The sequence below is a fragment of the Anopheles moucheti genome, chromosome 3 (genome assembly GCF_943734755.1).
Source record: "Anopheles moucheti chromosome 3, idAnoMoucSN_F20_07, whole genome shotgun sequence".
NCBI classification, from domain to species: domain Eukaryota; kingdom Metazoa; phylum Arthropoda; class Insecta; order Diptera; family Culicidae; genus Anopheles; species Anopheles moucheti.
The window spans coordinates 89,175,204-89,193,564 of NC_069141.1; the positions used below are offsets into that span (position 1 = coordinate 89,175,204).

Genomic DNA, 18,361 nt, shown 5'->3' on the forward strand with positions numbered 1-18,361 from the left:
ACCGGAACCGCTACCAAATGCACCAAGTGTGGTGTATATTACTAGCTCATTTACATGTTTACTCTACTGTGAAAGTTTAAAAGACGTTTATAAGACGTTTAAAGAGTACTCCGGACACAATTTATACCAAAAACCTTATAAGCTTGTTGAAGAAACAACATTTCGTGCGGCACGTTGGACAAACTTTACTCTGACAGTTTGAAAGATTCCATTTCACTCACCGCACGTGGTGCATATTTGTCGTCGGAAACGAATTTCTTCGTCCCGGGCGTATCCACTCCTGCGAGTCCTGTTAGCCGTGATGGGAATTGTGGTTCCGGATTTTTATGTTTGTTTGCCAGTGTGACAAACCATTTTAGCGGAGAAATCGTACAGAGTGACACCGAGGAGGGAAACAAGGAGAGCTTTCCTTCCCGATTCACTATTTCGCTCATTCTTCGCTTTCATCATCTGCAGCACGTGAGCACAATGAATCGTGCTTCATTTATCTTGCTTTACAACAAACCAACGTTGCTTTCTACGTGGACGGGAGCGGGATTCATCTCATGCTGAGCGCAGCATTGGCCGGGGGGGTTGCGTGTTTGCATCTTCGTTCTGCACCCCGAGAGTGGTGGCAAAATTTGCCTCCATTTCATCAATGAACCAAGCAAACCCTAAAAAGCTTCTGCTTCTTCTTGCTGCAAGTCTTTCCGGCGGGTGCATTGCTTCTTACGGCTTCTTGTTACGAGAGCCGAACAGTTGGGAAAGCACGCCATCCATCATTTCACCATTTGTTCCTGCTTTGCTCTCGTTTGTTTGTTTGTCCGGTGTGGGTGTGTCCCGCTGCCTGCCGTGCCCGAACCCTACGAGCCGTGTCACATTGAAAGCATTTTCGGACACCCGCTTTTGGGACCGCAGTTCCGACGCCTTTTGCCATCGGACATAAATGGGTCTGGGGCGCTCTGCCAGCTTCATTTGTATTTTTCAACACCCCATTTTTTGTTGTTGTTCTAGCTGGCTCCACTCCACTGCCATCCAGTCCACGGCGTTCGCTCCGCTGTGCAGTGTGCTGATTTGATGACAGATGAATATGAAAGTGCATTTTTCGCAACACTCGGTAGGGTGTGCTTCCATTTTCGGCACCGTTCGGCGCACTGTGAGGCGTCCCAGCAGTGTTCGTAACAGTCGGTGAAACTGTGTGGCACAACTATCTTTTTTTTATTTTTTGGTTTGCTCTTTCGCTCTCAAGCCGAAATGTATTTGCAGACCTAGACTATCTCGGATGTTCACAGCATGTTGGAAAGTAATGAATGTTTCGTCCCTTTGTGTTGTGTTTTGAGTTTCGGTGCTTGCAAAGTGATGATGACCGTTGCTTTTATACGCTTGCCTGGCTCGCCTTTACGATCCTTCTAACAGATTGGTTTTGGATGGAGTGCTGGGGCTGAATGTGTATTGTCACTCTCGCAATGTTTAGAAGGTTAGATGCAATATATTTGCTAATTTTTGCTGTAAACTTGTGTCAATATTGCCATCAAATCTAATGAAAAATCGCCCAGAAGCAATACATATTATAATCTCATTTTACGAGAGATCATCAACACCTTCGGAGTGAAGCAGATCTTGGAATTTGATATTACTGCGTTGTTGTACTTTTCCAAAGGCAACCACCGAAAGGTTATGCAGCAAGCTATAATGAGATAAGTTTTCCCAATGTACTTCTAAATAATATTATCCCAACTTGAAAGTAACTGTAATATATCTTCTTATGCAAAATTGAACTGTGGTAGTGGAAATTTCAAATCATCTTTTAATTGTTTTAATTGCAAATTTTTATTGAGATAAATCTCGCCCACATTTCCACTTCCCTGGGGTAATCTTGTCGTCCCTCCCCTGTGTCTTGTGCCGTCTCTCCACCATTCCATCCATCAACCTTCAAAGAGGCGTCACCGCTCTCAAGAGGCATGATAAATTATTTCACCCAAAGATCGCCGTCGTGATAAAAGGGAAAATGTTCATTTTGCCCATCGTTTCCCGATATGATGGGACCGCCATCGTCGCCGGCACACAATCGCCTTGGCACTTGGAAAGACGCGCCACGGATTCGTTCCTTGATTAATGGTTCGCCTTTCTCGATATGTCTTTTTTGCTGCCAGCGCCTGGCATCGATCCAAGACACCATTTCGCGCACCGAGCGCTGGTGTTGAATGATATCAATTTATGATCGTCATCAGCATCATCCCGCGTCCCAGCTGGAGACAGATGTTGGGGCGTTCTTTTTGTTCGTCCGAACTTGCTGCATAAACCGTTGATAATCGACGAAAAATACAAATTCTAGCTAAAGTGGAACACGTTTAACACATTTTCGTGTATTTAAAATCGGCTTCAATGCAGCCTGGTAAATAATTGTGTTTTTCTTATGGAAAGCAATTTACCGCAAACCCGTGGAAAAAAACATTCTCGTCAAAAGAAATAGATCGGAGCAGATAAGTCGGGACAATTTGATGACTTGCATGTTAAGTGGATGATGGTAACCAGACAGTATTTGAGCGTGTGTACCGCAAAACTGTTTAAATTCTTCTTCCCCGCGCAGAAAGGTTTCTTTCCAAAACATATCAACTTGCTCCATCGTTCTTTTTTGTCCTCCTTGCTGCTCCCCGAATTGCCTTTAGTCCTAAGCCGTATGGATTATCGTATGAATAGAAATTGACAAATATTCATTTATAAACACACGCGGACGCTGAGACGCTGCTGCTAGCAAAGTAAAGAATTGATGTGGAAATTGGAAGCGTTTCCCGCAGAGTATTGCCCTTCGAAAGGGGCATCCTGCTGAGTAGAGCCCCCGGTAGAAGAACACAGCCCACATACACGTGCAGTGTGTGCAAGAGACAGTTATACACCGCCTGCAAAAGAACCAGCCAACTCCATAACCACGCCGAATGGGGCATGATAAGTTTGAAATGGTTGTTTGAGTAAGGTTAGTTGTTCTGGGGTTGGAAATGTGGAAACTTTTGTATTTCCCCACTCTCGCCGGCTCAGGCTTCTTCCAGCCAAATGGCAGGTTGGATACCCTTTTCGGGGAAGGGCGAAGGTTCATCAACGGATTTACCTTCCCGCCACCCATCCGTCCAGTGCATCTTCTGTCGTCTGGTTCATCATTTACATTTGACCTATCAAGATCCGCTCACAACAGGCGCATCATTTTGCGGAGTTGGGGCTCCCTGCCCGGGCATGGCTGAGAAGGCGACGAGGATTATATTAAACTTTCATGATAAGCTTTTATTGTCAGAAGCCGCGGCTGAAGGTTTGAATTTTTATTCCCTTCACACTTTTCCAAAACCAGTGCAAGATTCGTCTTGATTTGCCAAATCTTTCGTAGAGCGGTCTTGGGTTTGAGGTGGAATATGGCAGGGGAACGACTTGATGCTCGACTCACACGCTGTGTTTGTGGAAAAAGGGGACACACTTTCACGCCTTGGACAAAGACTTACGTTATCGCCCTTGTCAACGCGTGCTCTCAAGGGTGTGGAGAGCGAATAATCCCATCCTTCCAACGCGTTTCCATGCATGGCTCATTTGCTACGTTCAACTTTTTGCATTCCCTTTCCGAGGGGATGGCTTTCTGTTCTCTGGATAGGGCGTCAGAGGGAAATTGCTGGGAAAATTATTAACAAAACTTTTGATTAGCACCGCTTACCCCGGGATGGGGTTGAGTTGTTGATGAGCTCTGAGACCTTCCGAAGGATGACAACAATGACGTTTTCTTTTGTAAAGTTGTGGGAATTGTTTCCATTTGCGTAAGAAGTTACGCGCGTCCATCCACTGCGATATTTGTCTAGCGCTCTACCATGATCTCTGCAATACAGCTACCCGAAGTTTACTTTAGCCGAAATTTGTAGATTGATTGCAACTTATCATTTGCAAACACGTGGAGCAAAGCGTACCGAAACCATTGGCAAAGATAAATGGCTCCGATCTTTGCCCGCAAACATTTTTCATTCGGTGGTGGCCAAAACCGCCGGACAACTTTTGTGTTTACCAATGGCACAACACAACCGCCCGTTGGGTTACAAAATTGAAACTCCCTAAAGCCAATAATTCACCCGATTGATGGCTTTGGTTTGGTGGAAGCCTAGAAAGTTTTTCCTTCCATTACCCCGGCGTTCCGAGACCCGGATGCCTTACCGCACTCTGTGTGTGTGCTGTCTGTCCTTGCAGTCTATTGATTTTGTTTTCCGAAAAATCAAAACCGGTCAGCGCTGTTCGGTGAACGAGGCAGTGGAGGTGGTTCCGATTCTCGAACCCATGGCTTCTCGATTGATTGAGGTTTCGAGGAAAACTTCGCCCGAAAACCCGTACCATCGGGTGGAAATTGAATTGAGTTGTTCTGGCAAATGCAAACCAGATTTGATTGAATTGTTTAGCATCTTTTAATGTAGCGATTGTTTCGAATTATAACCGGGTTCTCGATTGAATATCTTACGTTGATTTCAGTTTGTTTAAAACCGTTCAACCATAAATCATTCACCTTGATAAAGGTTTGCGTGATGAGTGGTGTTTTGTGTACGTTATTAGCTTTTTGCTATGCGAATTGCATACTTTGAAGCGTTTTGGGATAAAAATTAAATTTAGAACTGAACAGCGCAACATTTTTTACTCACAAAACAAATATTGAAGCAGATGAAAACCTGGAACTCTTTACATTTGTGATAGAATCACTCAGACAATATGCAGTTATTATTTGGTCTTTTAAATCACTAAAGATACCTCATTCTCTCATTCAGCCCATCTCTACGTTTTCGTTCTTTTCTCTTTCTTCTTCGTAGCACTTGCGAAAGGCTTCTTGCGTGTGCAAAGTTAAGCAGCGATACTACGGGAAGCCCATATTTGCTGCTTCAGCGCGCGAAGCTTACCAAGCAATAGTTGTGAATCATGCGAACTAACACGATATGCTAACCAGACGTAGCAAAAGACACGAAACGACCGCACAGAAAGGGACATAACCTTTGCTAATATAAATACCGCACAGTACACGGTGATCATTCGACATTGCCGGGTGCATAATCACTCATGGGATTAGAGCAAACAAACGAATCAATATAACCAACCATCAGCATTTGCTTATTCTCGCATTCCATTCCAAGGGTTCGACCAAATAACGTTCATTGAAACCAAATTGAACACACAAACACACACCTTCATGCGCAACTCGTCATCTCTGTGAGATAGAAATGGTGAAATGCTCCCGGAAGTAGGTTTGAAAAAAGGCCTTTTTTCGCAGAACGTCATGAATTGAACCGAAGTAGGCAAGACACAGTCAAAAAAAGAAAGAAAAGGAAACGATCGTGCCACGAAGGGTTTTTGGTGTGAATGCAGGAATCGAATGCGGAAGATACAAATTAAAGTTCCTTTACATCATAACATCGCTTATCGAAATTAAGATTGACTATTCGTAAGCAATCGAAGGAATTTGATTTATTACTACAACAGCAACAAGTCTGACAAAATTGCCCCCGAGAAATTATTGTACCTTTGTGGTGCTGTAAATATGATTTAATCAGAAATCGAAACCCATAAAAGGATACGAAAGACGGTTGAGGCAGTGAGCAGATGCAGCAGTAGCAAACATTGAAACACAGCAGATCGATAGACAAGATCGGAACACGTGCAATAGAAAAACCCAAAATTTCCCCCCGAACTTGAACCAACGCGATTCGAACGGAGAAGCGAAGATAACCAAACATAGTACTCTAGCCAAATCGAGGAACGCACAAAGAATTCGCAAAATTCAAAATGTCGTACGGGGATATTTCTTACGGGTAAGTAAACGGCGATCAACAACTCTTCTTCCGAGCGAACGAGTCTCGGTGTTTACCTCCCAATTCCAACACAAAACAATAGAGACGATACAAGGCCCCGACCGCGCCGCGTAGACAGATATGCAAAGCCGCACGATACACTTCTTGCCCAATAATTCCTTCTTTTTACTTACTTCGTTTCCAAAACCGATCGTCCCTCGTCCGAATATCCTTGCTCGTGTTGTGGTTGTGGTTCGAAAATGGAGCAATTCATCTATCCAAAAAGTTACGATCATAAATCCATCCGTCATACTGCTGCACCCGACCAGCACCACTCCATAAACACGACACACACACTGACACACCACTCGGTTGTCCATGGTTGTTTGGTTTTTCTTTCTATCGTTTTACTATTTGCTTTATTCGATTGTTTATATTGCATTGCTCACGGCAAACAAAGTCTCGTTCCAATGGCGCGGTTTAAGTTCCTTGCGAAAGCGACATATTGGTTGTATTGTACTGTAGTGTGTGACTTCACTCCCAGTAACGTCGGTCACGTCATGGGTAGCTACGATCATTTTTTTTCCGACCTGGAGCTCTAAGGGATGACAACCGAGTCGAGCACCGAGTGGGGGGAGGGGGGGGGGATTGCTTTCATTGCCTCTCTTATTGCGGCTGTATCTATTCTTTCGATAAATCGTATTGCTTTAGTACCGTTTTCTGTAGATAAGTTATTCTGTGTTTCTGTGCTATTAGAGTAGAAATGAATGGATTTTACATTCGTTTTGTTTTTCTTTGGTGCTACGGCATGCTTCGACCACATGGAACAGCAGCAACCGAAGCTTTAGGCATCTTGCGAAGGAAAGAATGCATAAATCACCACAGTACGAGTGGGATTCTTGTCCTTCACCACTTTTCACTAATCTATCTTAGCCATCCCATTTTGCACACACACATACACATACATACCCGGTCAACTCTCCCCATACACACTCTTTGGTATTTATGCCTTGTAAATATTATTTTATTGATTTGTTTTCACAGCGTAGCGTATTATTTGCAGACTCATTTCGGTTACGGTAGAGCTTTTTCCCTTCCATATAGTTGCATAACGTCTTCGTTTGTGTATCAAATAGTATTGTTTTGACTTGTTTCGCCTTCAATTAAAACAAAGTTTCGTTACTGTACATAAAGGAAGATGAAGCAAAGGAGGAGATTTCCGTTGTTCAATCAGTAGCGCAGCATCAAAACATCATTCCACGGCTCTGTTGGAAAATTTGTTTCGTGTAAATTTTCGAACCACACCCACCCGGTACCCTGCAATTGTGCTAATAATTTAACCTTGGAATAATTACTACCCACATCGGTGTTGGAGTACGTCAATCGTAAACATTTGTAAAACGCGTTTTTAAAAGAACGGAATTATTCGGCGCTGCATTTATTCTACAATTCTTCACCGTCACTGCTGCTACTGTTGCTGCTGCTGCTGCTACTGCATCTTGCTCACAAAATACACACTAAAACTGCACCACCAACCGACAAATTGTTGGATAAAATGATAAATTTTCACTACTCCTCCCGCTACTACTGCGCCCAACTACGACCGACGTTTGAAAGACCGCCTCAAAGCTGACGGGAAATTGGGCAATAGGGAATTCAAAGCAGGGAATGATTCAAAACTCACAAAAGACGTGAAGTTTGACAAAAGAATTTATGCTTCGAATGCTACACATTATCACATTCATATAGAAATGAACTCTTGTATCGTGTGATTGTTGACTCCTTCTAGCTAAGTTTGACTTTGTACTCTTCAATATTTGTTTCTCCTTTCCTTGCCTATAGCAGAAGTACAGCTTCAGAAACTTTCGTTACTTAATTTCGGTTCTTTCTTTTTTCTTCTTTATTACAAACCCCCATTACATTGCATCATGGTATACACACTTCTCATCACTCATCACTCACATTAACATCTTCCTTCTTCAACGGCAAAACTTTAAGTTTTCATATTCATGTTCACCAAACTACTTCTCAACATTCATAGCTTTCGTTTCGGAATAAAAAGGAAACTTTTCACATCGTATAGTTTGATGGCCTTTTCCATAAATACGCTTCATTTTCACCACCACCACCACCACCACCGTTTGTGAGCCATTTCCACCTCCATTTCATATGCGCCACCGTGTGCTTTACGGAGTCGTTCCCTGTGCGCACTCTGCGTACGGTAACGATAGATAACAATAATGCGAAAAAGAAAGCTCATGACTTTTCATAACCGGCTCGTCATTTTCGCACACGTCCCCACACATTTCACTCGCTCACGGTTTGAATGAAAATCGCTGCTCTACCCATCTAGTTCTGCCTTCTGTCCGTCACGCCACCATACTTCTCTATCGTTCTCTCTATCCCTTTCGCCTGATATTCCGCCTCACACCGGAAGCTATTGCCCGGATGTTGTCCGGGGTTTACAAGCAAAGGAAATAAATACTAATATGTGCATTTTTCTCCGCCCCCGCCCGCATTTCATTCCTGCGCACTCCTGCCAGACTGCAGAAGCAAGTCAGCGTGATGAGTATGAATCTGTCGGCAAAGTTAGACGATCTGCAGCGGGGTGACCGTCATCTCGAGACGACGGTCGCCCTCTGCGAGATACGGACCCAACTTCAGGAGCTCACCAAATCGGTGGAGAGCTGCCAGACGGAAGTTTCCGAGGTAAGTATGCGATGAGGATCGGTACGCTCGTACCCACTGCAATTGCGATAACTCATCACGGCGCTACGTCTTGTCTCGTTCGCAGGTGAAACGTGATATGGTAGCAATAAAACACGAACTAGATACAGTACAACAGGTGAAGGAAGAGATCGAAGAGCTGAGAGAATACGTTGATCGGCTGGAGGAACATACGCATCGGCGAAAGCTACGATTGCTGGAGCAAGTTAGTGTTAACCAACAGTGTCAAAAACAAAACCTATTTATGTTCAGTTTCTGATGAATAAAGATGTTTCGTTTCTTCTGTTTGTGTTTTTATTTTGTTTTGATTTGTGCTTTCTTCTTGTTTTGTTTATATTTTATATTTATATAAAAATGATTTATAATTACAATACCTTTAGGTTTATCTATTTGTTTTTATTTTCTAGTGTTTAAGTGGTTTTTATAGCATTTTTGCATTTTTAACGCCTGAAAGTGTACAATCATTATTTTAAATGTAAATATGTTTGCACGCCTTCAGGCGCTGCAAAATCTTAAACTTATTCTAATCGTACATCGAAGTAGTTTTGTTAGTTAGTTCAGTTGAAATAACATTCAACTTTTTTTATCTTTTTGTTACACAGGGTTTGACGTTCTTCCTGACGTACGCCATCTTTGCGGCCGTGCTGGGTATGCTCCAGTTCGGCTACAATACCGGCGTCATCAATGCGCCGGAGGTGAACATCGAGAACTTCATGAAGGATGTGTACAAGGACCGGTACGGTGAGGACATCAGCGAGGAGTTCATCCAGCAGCTGTACTCGGTCGCCGTGTCCATCTTTGCGATCGGCGGCATGCTCGGCGGTTTCAGCGGTGGCTGGATGGCCAACCGGTTCGGCAGGTACGATCCAAAGACGCCCCCCGAAATGGCTAACGGTTCTGCCGGTCATGGTTTTCGAGTTGACCCAATTATTCCATCCTATTACTGGGCCTCAGTATGCCTGTTCGCGTGTTTGCGAATGTGGCGCGAAGGGGAGTGAGTCGTCACTGAACTTCAGCCTTATCCTCCTCACTGTGCTATAGCTGATTGATTAGCATCTTGTGAATAATTCATAATTGAATTGTCTTATCAAAACCAACTCCACCACCAGCGATTGTGCCCGAGCCAGTCGGGAGGATGCATGGTTTAGCTTTCATTTCCATTTTCCATGTTGTATTTTATGCGCTGCGCCGCATCCACACCCTAGTTCTTCTCTACTGCCGGCAGTCGCCGGCACATTTTGCTGATCATGCAAAACCTATCCCCAATGTCCAGATGGCCAGATAGCTATCCGGTTGCTCCGTATACACTCATAAATTGAGCTATTTTATGAATCTTATCTCAACCAAACCACCACTCGGTTCCACATTGCGTGATGGACGATCTTCGATCGATGAACCGTGCCCAATTGCGTTTGTTTGTTTGTTTGTTTATCGGGAGCGAAGGACACGTCCCAACGATGATGCTGACGTGCAGTGCAGGGCAAATGCAAATGCAGCACGTGAACCAAACAAAGCCCTCGGGCCGATAATGTGCGCGCTGTTTGCACAACCTTTAATGGGTCTTTAACGGGTCACTGGAACTGCGAAATTAAAGGGCACTCGGGTTGCTTCCGATAATCCGCACCGTTAAGCTGTCTTACTCAGTTGCCTTCTATCAGATTGGTAGCCTTAAAGTGGTACCGCGAGATAAGGATAAACATTTGCTCATGGGCGCGCCTGATTTTGACGTGGATTTGAAGCTGAAAATCAAACAGCCGCTTGCATTAATTATGCACTTCCGGGTTACGTTCCTGTACAGACAGTGCAGCATTATCACACCAGACTGAGCTGATGGCGTCTTAAGTGCTCTCGCTTAGGTTCAAAATCATGCAACGGTATACCATACCCCCTTCCTCTAATGCGCCTTCCTTTCTTTCTCTCCCTCGCTATCGGATTCGCAGAAAGGGTGGCCTCCTGCTAAACAACGTGCTGGGAATATCCGGTGCATGCCTAATGGGATTCACGAAGATGAGTCATTCCTATGAAATGCTATTCCTCGGAAGATTTATAATTGGTGTCAATTGTGGTAAGTGTCAGCGGAACTCTTGACTGGATGCGTCAGTTACCCCTGCTTTGGCTCACTGCTCACCGTTAAACCGTCCCGCCTTCTCTCGTTGCAGGTTTAAACACATCGTTAGTACCAATGTATATATCTGAAATTGCTCCATTAAATTTAAGAGGTGGTTTAGGTACCGTTAACCAATTGGCTGTGACCGTAGGATTACTATTATCGCAAGTACTGGGTATAGAACAAATTTTAGGAACTAATGATGGCTGGCCCGTGCTGTTAGGGCTAGCCATCTGTCCAGCTGTATTGCAATTACTACTACTACCGATCTGCCCAGAATCACCTAGATATTTACTAATTACCAAGCAATGGGAGGAAGAAGCACGGAAAGGTAAGGTTAACCTGACATACGCTAGAGAGGGGACAGGTTTTTGTAACAAGATGCGACTCCCCTCCCTAACTGCAGCTCTGCGCCGGCTCAGGGCTTCGAACCAGGTGGAGGAGGACATCGAAGAGATGCGGGCCGAAGAACGGGCCCAGCAATCCGAGAGCAGCATATCGACGATAGAGCTCATCTGCTCGCCGACGCTCCGGGCACCGCTGATAATCGGAATTGTGATGCAGCTTAGTCAGCAGTTTAGTGGAATTAATGCCGTAAGTATTGCGTACATGGAATGGGCACAGTTTTACAGCACTGAGACAACATTCACTTCTTAAAGGAGATCTTTTTTTCCTGGATTGTTATACGCATTGCATGCTTTTAGCCGTATTTGATATAGTTACAAAAGAGGATTTGCATGGAAAAGCGCCTAATAGTATGCAATGCGTTACACATTATTGTCTTTGAAGTAGATTCTACTGCAAATACTCTTTAAATAAATGTTTTAAAGTTTCTTCTTCCGTCCAATAACATCCATCGTTTAATTCTTTTCCTTTTTTTCTCTCTTTCAGGTATTCTATTACTCAACGTCACTGTTCATGAGTTCGGGTCTCACGGAAGAAAGTGCTAAATTCGCCACAATAGGAATCGGTGCAATAATGGTAAATGGTTGCAAAACAACGGCTTAACACACCGTCGCTACCACACATAATCCTTCGTGCAATGCTTAAATGTCACTCCGATAAACCGGAACTCCGTCGTTTTTGCCACCACACACACACACATGCACACCCTACGCGATCCATTAGCCTGTTTTATTGATCCCGGTATTGGCAATGGTGGTTTGGGTTCGTTTTTGGCGGATATGGCAATAAAAGTTGCCCGCTTAGTAAAGCACTGGATTAGATGCTTTTTTTGTGCCATAAGCCAACAACATAAAAATGGTGTATTCATCCCACATGACCACTAGCTACCAATTACCCGAACAACATTCAACATTGACCCCGGTCTTCCGGTGTTTGCATCCCATAAATGAAACGCCGGACCCTTTTGCCGAAATTGATGCGCTCGCCCTTACATAACCTCGAAAGCTGGTCGAACATATTTCAATTTAAACTCAACATTTATCAATAGAGGTTCTATTTTTGCACTTTTACTGCTCGTGTTGTGTGTATTCCCCTGTTGTGGATGTGTGGGCTCGTATTCCCATGCATCAATATCGATATTAGAATTGGAGGTTTTTTCGCCTTCTTTCTTTGTTTTGCACTCGTGCTTGGTACACACCGAGCCGGGCATAAATAATCAGCCACGAAGTATGGTTGTGAAAATGCGTCCAATAAAACTAGAGAGAACCAAACAAAAAACGCGTCGAACCGAATGAAAACAATAAACCACAACCACTGACACGGACGGAAACAAGGCCATCGGATGACGGTGGCTAACCAAGTCCGCAACACCGTAACACTCACGCCCATGACCAGCTGCCATGTTCAAACAGTTCCAACCCCTCTCGTACTTGTTCGAGGCTCGTTCAAATTGACCTCAAAAGCGGGGTTTTGGGTGGTGCAAAAAGGCAGCGAGAAAACGCGGCACTTCGGAAAAGCTTTTGGCGACGCAAACATGCATCAAAAAGCTGTACTTTATTTAACTCTTCCCCGACATCACACACACACACATACATATGACTAAATGCATTCTCTTATAATTCGGGTGTTTTTTTCCTCTTTTTGCTCCGGCAGGTTGTGATGACACTCGTATCAATACCGCTAATGGATAGAACCGGTCGACGAACGCTGCATTTGTATGGATTAGGTGGAATGTTTATATTCTCAATATTCATAACAATATCGTTTTTAATAAAGGCAAGTACAACACGTCACAATTACTTCCATTATCAAAAACCACCAGCCAACAAATGGGGAGGTTGTTTTGAAGCGATGTACATGAAAGTAAGGGCTCCAAGTACCCCAAGTGCTCACTTCAAAGCACCTCTCGCTTATAATAAAAAATATGGCTGAAATAAAACGTTTAGTGATGAATATTTGCACAATGGTATTTCACAGCAAGGAAAACAAAACAAAACATGCTTATGCAACCATTCACCACTAAACGTTTAAATATTTTATAGGATTTAAATAGAAAAGCGTGCTGCCCGTATTTCCTTTGTGTTTTTTTTATTCGGTACGGGTTTTTTTTTTTACTTTGGAAATTGAACATAAAACCAAACATTGGAAACACGGGCACGCGCTTCCTGTTATTTAACCCCTCAATCACAAACTGCGAATGCGATAATCCGTTCCCGTTTACGTTTTACGTTCTTATTGCTATGGACTCTTTTTATCCACATGTTTGTTGTCCCATTCTTCTTGTTGTTGTTCTATCCAATATTATCTCGCTCTCTTGCTCTTGATTGTTTGGATTGATTGATTGTTTTATAATTACCCGTTCTTTTGATATTGTTTTCTTCTTGCTAGTGATCCCTTTCTCTCTTTGTCTCCTTCTCTCTGTGTTGATTTCGTACGTGCGATTTACTCCAATTTCGGTTGTTTGTTTGTTTACTTGATACACATTCCGTTCATGAGTTCTTTCCCCCGCGCTGGGCGATATTTTCGTTGGTTTTGGGTGTTTGTAGTAATTATTTGACAGCCGTTATGTGTTGAGTTGAAATATTTTCTCTTCCCCCTTTTTTGTCTACTTTTGTTTGTTGCATGCGCATTGTTTTTTTCCTGTTTTGAAAACATTATTTTAAGCTTTGGAATGCTTTCGATATGTTTACTCTTTCTTGAGATCATTGCATGCAAAGTTTGTTTCCTCTGTATAGATGTTGTTTTATAAGGAGGTCGTTTTTATCATTACATTTGTTTAGTTCTAATGAGGTTCCGCCGTAAGCTAGGTTAGTTGTTATTCTGAAATACTTTTTATGTACTCAACGTTACCTTCAGAACTAAATGCAACGATTTCTAATATTCCATACTGTGGAAAATTGAAAGGGAATAGTTTCATGAAATATTTCATACTAAGAACTGGACTAGACACTTTGGACAATCGATACCGAGCATTGTAAAATGAACTCTTTGTAAAATGAACTCTCTTGACAAGTGAATAAACAGTATCAAACAGAACGGCGCCCGAGACACACAGTCCTTTTGAGTGAAGTAGAAAATATACAAACTTCGGTATCACAGCCAGTACTTACGTGAGAATATCTCTCACATTTTGGTCCTTCGAACCGGATTCGTGATTCACGGAGTTTTTTTCTCTTCCATCGCTCTGCATCAGGAGCTCGGTCTAACGCTCTGCATCAAGAGCATTTAGCAGACCAATCGTTCGCGTCGTTCTACCGCCATCGCGCATAGCCCTGCATCAGGGGCAACGGCCAACGATAGTGCGCCATTACAATACAAAATTTGCGCCCAAATTTTGTTGCTAGCGTCGCTTCGTTTGTTTCGTTTTTTTTTATCGGCTTCGCTTGTTCGTTTCGTGAGTGTGTAAACTAACTGTGCCATGGACAAAAAAATTAAAGCCGTTCAGTTGAAGAGGAGGATTGCAGTGGACAATATTAGTGCCCTCGAACGCTTTCAAGCCCAATTCGCCGGAGATGACGCCGATCAAATCCCGGAGGCCTTAGAAGACCTGGATAAGCACAAGGCAGATTACTTCGCCGCGGTGGCGAAGTTGGAGGAACTCGACGATGGCATCGAGGCGATCGAGGCATGTATCCTGGAAAGGATCAGCGTCGAAGAGCGGTGCAGAAAACTAAGATCTTTCTTTCGAAAGCATCGGAGGGAGGAAGGCGCTCTAAACGTGACCACTGATTTGGCTTCAAAATGTGAGAGATATTCTCACGTAAGTACTGGCTGTGATACCGAAGTTTGTATATTTTCTACTTCACTCAAAAGGACTGTGTGTCTCGGGCGCCGTTCTGTTTGATACTGTTTATTCACTTGTCAAGAGAGTTCATTTTACAAAGAGTTCATTTTACAATGCTCGGTATCGATTGTCCAAAGTGTCTAGTCCAGTTCTTAGTATGAAATATTTCATGAAACTATTCCCTTTCAATTTTCCACACATACAAAGAAGAGGAAAGATTGGATGGCATGGCATGGCAAAAACAATTTCCAAAAAAAAAACACACAAATTAAACCGCACACCATGCTGGCTTTACCGCAACACTTTACCGGTGGTATTCTCTGGACAAAGTTTCACAACCCGGAATAACTTTCCAACAACGAAAAAAACATGGATCCCAATATATTGCGTCACTGGCACACACTGGTAACGCGCCAGTACGTCCGACTGCAGCACTGATTGTGACCAAAAGGTTTCGCCACCTTCTCGAACAAGCCAGTGCGTTTTGTGTCGCATGGAGAGACAGAAAAAAAGTTTCTCCTTCACATTGTCCATACCTTTTAATATCCACAAACCCTAGAGCAATACAGCAGCACATTCATTCCTTATGGACAATTTGTTCAACTTACTCGTAGTAGCAGGACCGAGTGCAAGTGTTGCACATGTGGTCACGTTTTTCATTAGACTTTAATTAAAGAACTTGCACCGAACTTGCTGTGAGGTTGCATTCGTCTGTCCTTTTTTTTCTTGTTGGTGTCTGTGACAACACTAAACCCTTGTTGCTGTCATTACTCCGCACGAAACGAAGCTAACTCACCCACGCACAGGCGGTTTTGGAAGTTCGTGCATGAAAAACATTCACAGTCAAAGCCGAAACCGAACAACGGAAGTAATAGGCACAAACTCACATACTGTGTCCCATGAGGGCTGTGGGTCCGAACCACTCTCCAGTTGTGTAGTTCCTGTTGCATGTTTTTCCGGTCGACTTAACATGGGTTCGCATGTCGTCCAACACCTTCCCGGGTTGGAGAGATACAAGTTATCATTATTGTTGGTCGACGTATTTGGCGCAAGAGGTGGGCATGGCTCGATTAAAAACGAATCACGCCCGACCTCAAGGACTACTCGCCGACGAGAGCAGTGTCCGGTATAAAATGAAAAACTACCCACTCGCCATTGTGTAATTTGTGCCTGTAACCATTGTTTGGCAATAAGCATGAGTGTGTGTGTGCGTGTTTGTTTTTATCGTAGTCCTCGGTTTGAACATTCTGTAAGGATAACGAACGGTCAAGGAGGCGATAGGAAAGCCAAAACTAATCACCATGGTGCGAAACAAAAACTTGCCCTCCCCGGTAGCTTGGAAACCGATTAGGCAGGAAAAACACACACGCTAGGACATTATTACTGTGCCCTTTTGCCGAATGTCCCCATTCGGTGCCATGGGGAGGGGTGTACGAGATTGAGGAGGGAGCTCAGTTTTCCAGATTGCCAACAAACTTGCCCGGCTGGCAGTTGAAAAACAGAGCGAGACGACCTGTCTTATCGGTGGAAAATTCATCCTGTCAGCTACAGCTACCAAGCCAAACGTATTAGAGGTGGAAAAAAATCCAATCTCACTCACTGGTGGAAAATTCGTTTTCCATTTAAAAAAGATACATTTACACACACACACACGAAAGTGGAAAACCTCAACGCAACCAACCGTTACACCGGGGATGTTTTTTTTCTTTTCTTTCTGTTTTGCACATTGACCTCCATCCGGTGCCACAAATATTTGCCATAATGAAGTGAATGTAATTTAGTTGGATATGTGTGACTGTGTGTGTATTTGCTTCCCTCCTTGTGCTAAATTCCACCTGCTCGGCGATGCTCGCACAGCTCGAAAAGCGCAATTCCGATGACCACCATCGGCAGTTGGCGTGTAAACCGAGCGTAAGGAGTCCCACCTGTGAGCGTGCGAGGATGTCCGAGTGAGTAGCAGGAAGCAAATTACGTTTCCCGCTCGCACGTCGTACGGAAAAGCTGGCAGGTGTTTTGGGAACATCCGGCGGCATGGGGACTGGGGCCCCTGCTTTCTCTACACGGGAGTTCCGGGCCAACTTCGGACGGTGCTATTTTTCGTGTTAATGACATCCATTAGCGTTAACTACAGGCGGCGCCGAACCAAAAACACACTCACACACACACACATTGGGAAAGTTTCAATGGCCACGGTTCAGTTGTCTTGAAGGAGACGCGGTTGGAAACCTTCCGGTTAAGGGAAGCATAACTGCGTGTAGCCAATTGCTGCCATTCTGCCAGCTCCCCCCAGCCCGAGGTGGGTACTTTACCACCCCACTTGACTCCTGTTTCTTCTTCCCCTTTTTTGTTCGCCGTCCAGTGTTCATATCATCGTGCATGGTGGTTCCCTTTTTTCGGGCCGAGGGCGATTCGCCCACTTGCTAATGTTTTGATTTTTCTCCACCCACCGGAAAAGCGGACAAAAGGAAAGTCTAAGTGTTGTTTGGAGATATGTTTGTTGCGTTCTGGCGGCCCCTTTTGCCTTTTTCCAGCGTCACACGGAAGTGCTAGGGGAAGCTTCTACTTCCAAGGTCAATGTTTCCCCTTTTCTTCTAGCGATTGCCACGAATACTTAACGTTTCCGTTTGCGCTTTTTTCCCCGACCTTTGGTACGCAACGCTTCAGTGTATATTTATTAACTATATACACACACACACACGCGCGCGCGTACATAACGCGCTGCGCCTTATGGAAGTTGTTCACGAAAAACAGTGGAACAAACGATAGGAAGGAGAGTTACCTCTCGATCATAATTATGTTAGTTAAGTAATCGGAGTTAAAGAACTGTTTTCAATTAGTTTGAACTAATTTGTCTCCCTGTTTGCTTCCGATGTTGATGCCCTTTGAACATGGTATTCGAAACATTCAACTAAGATTTTTTTTGTCGCAAAAGATCCAAACACCAACACCAATTTTCTGACGAATTCCGTTCGTCAATCCTTCCGAAAACACATTTTTTCCAATTACATAGAATTGTTACCTTTTCAAGCCTTTCATAGCCGACCTAAAATTGTGTACCAATGTTTTCTTTTTGCTCTGCTGCTTCATCATAATCGGGGGCATCCTTACTCGATCCCATCGATCCTTCAGTATTTGTTTGCAGTGGCCCTTTTTTTCACTGCGCGTAACCACCATTATGCGTGTTAGATTTTGCACGCCAATAATGGTGCCTCCCGGAATTTCGTGTTTTTGTAACGCTCAAAATCATGCAACTGCCTAATCCTTCCACACGGGTCAAGTAAATTTCCGTTTCTCGAATCCTTTCCGCGAAGGATCAGTCTTGTTTGTTATCGGTTTTTTTTCTTTCTCCCTCTTTTGGATTACATTTTTTTGTGAGAAGTTCAATTGTTGTTATTTTACCTGTTATACCCTGTTTTTTGTTTTGGTATTCTACCAATACCCCGAGCGCGAGATGAAACTCTAAAAGCAAAACCATACATAACTTTTGCTAGCGAATGTCTAGTAGCGACTTCTGCTCGCATTGTAATGATGATGTAATTACATCAACCAGTCAATAAACAATTT

At 43.7% G+C, this 18,361-nt stretch overlaps 1 protein-coding gene across 1 annotated transcript in view; it reads left to right on the forward strand.

Annotated features, from left to right (window-relative positions):
* The first annotated feature begins 5,703 nt into the window (after window positions 1-5,703).
* LOC128304211 (glucose transporter type 1-like) overlaps window positions 5,704-18,361 on the forward strand; it is a 47,476-nt gene continuing 34,818 nt past the window's right edge. Inside the window, 9 exon segments of the mRNA XM_053041373.1 lie at window positions 5,704-5,795; window positions 8,318-8,483; window positions 8,569-8,706; window positions 9,104-9,360; window positions 10,442-10,566; window positions 10,661-10,939; window positions 11,015-11,202; window positions 11,500-11,589; window positions 12,667-12,789. Of these exon segments, the coding sequence (XP_052897333.1) occupies window positions 5,770-5,795; window positions 8,318-8,483; window positions 8,569-8,706; window positions 9,104-9,360; window positions 10,442-10,566; window positions 10,661-10,939; window positions 11,015-11,202; window positions 11,500-11,589; window positions 12,667-12,789 (1,392 nt within the window). The 5' untranslated portion in view covers window positions 5,704-5,769.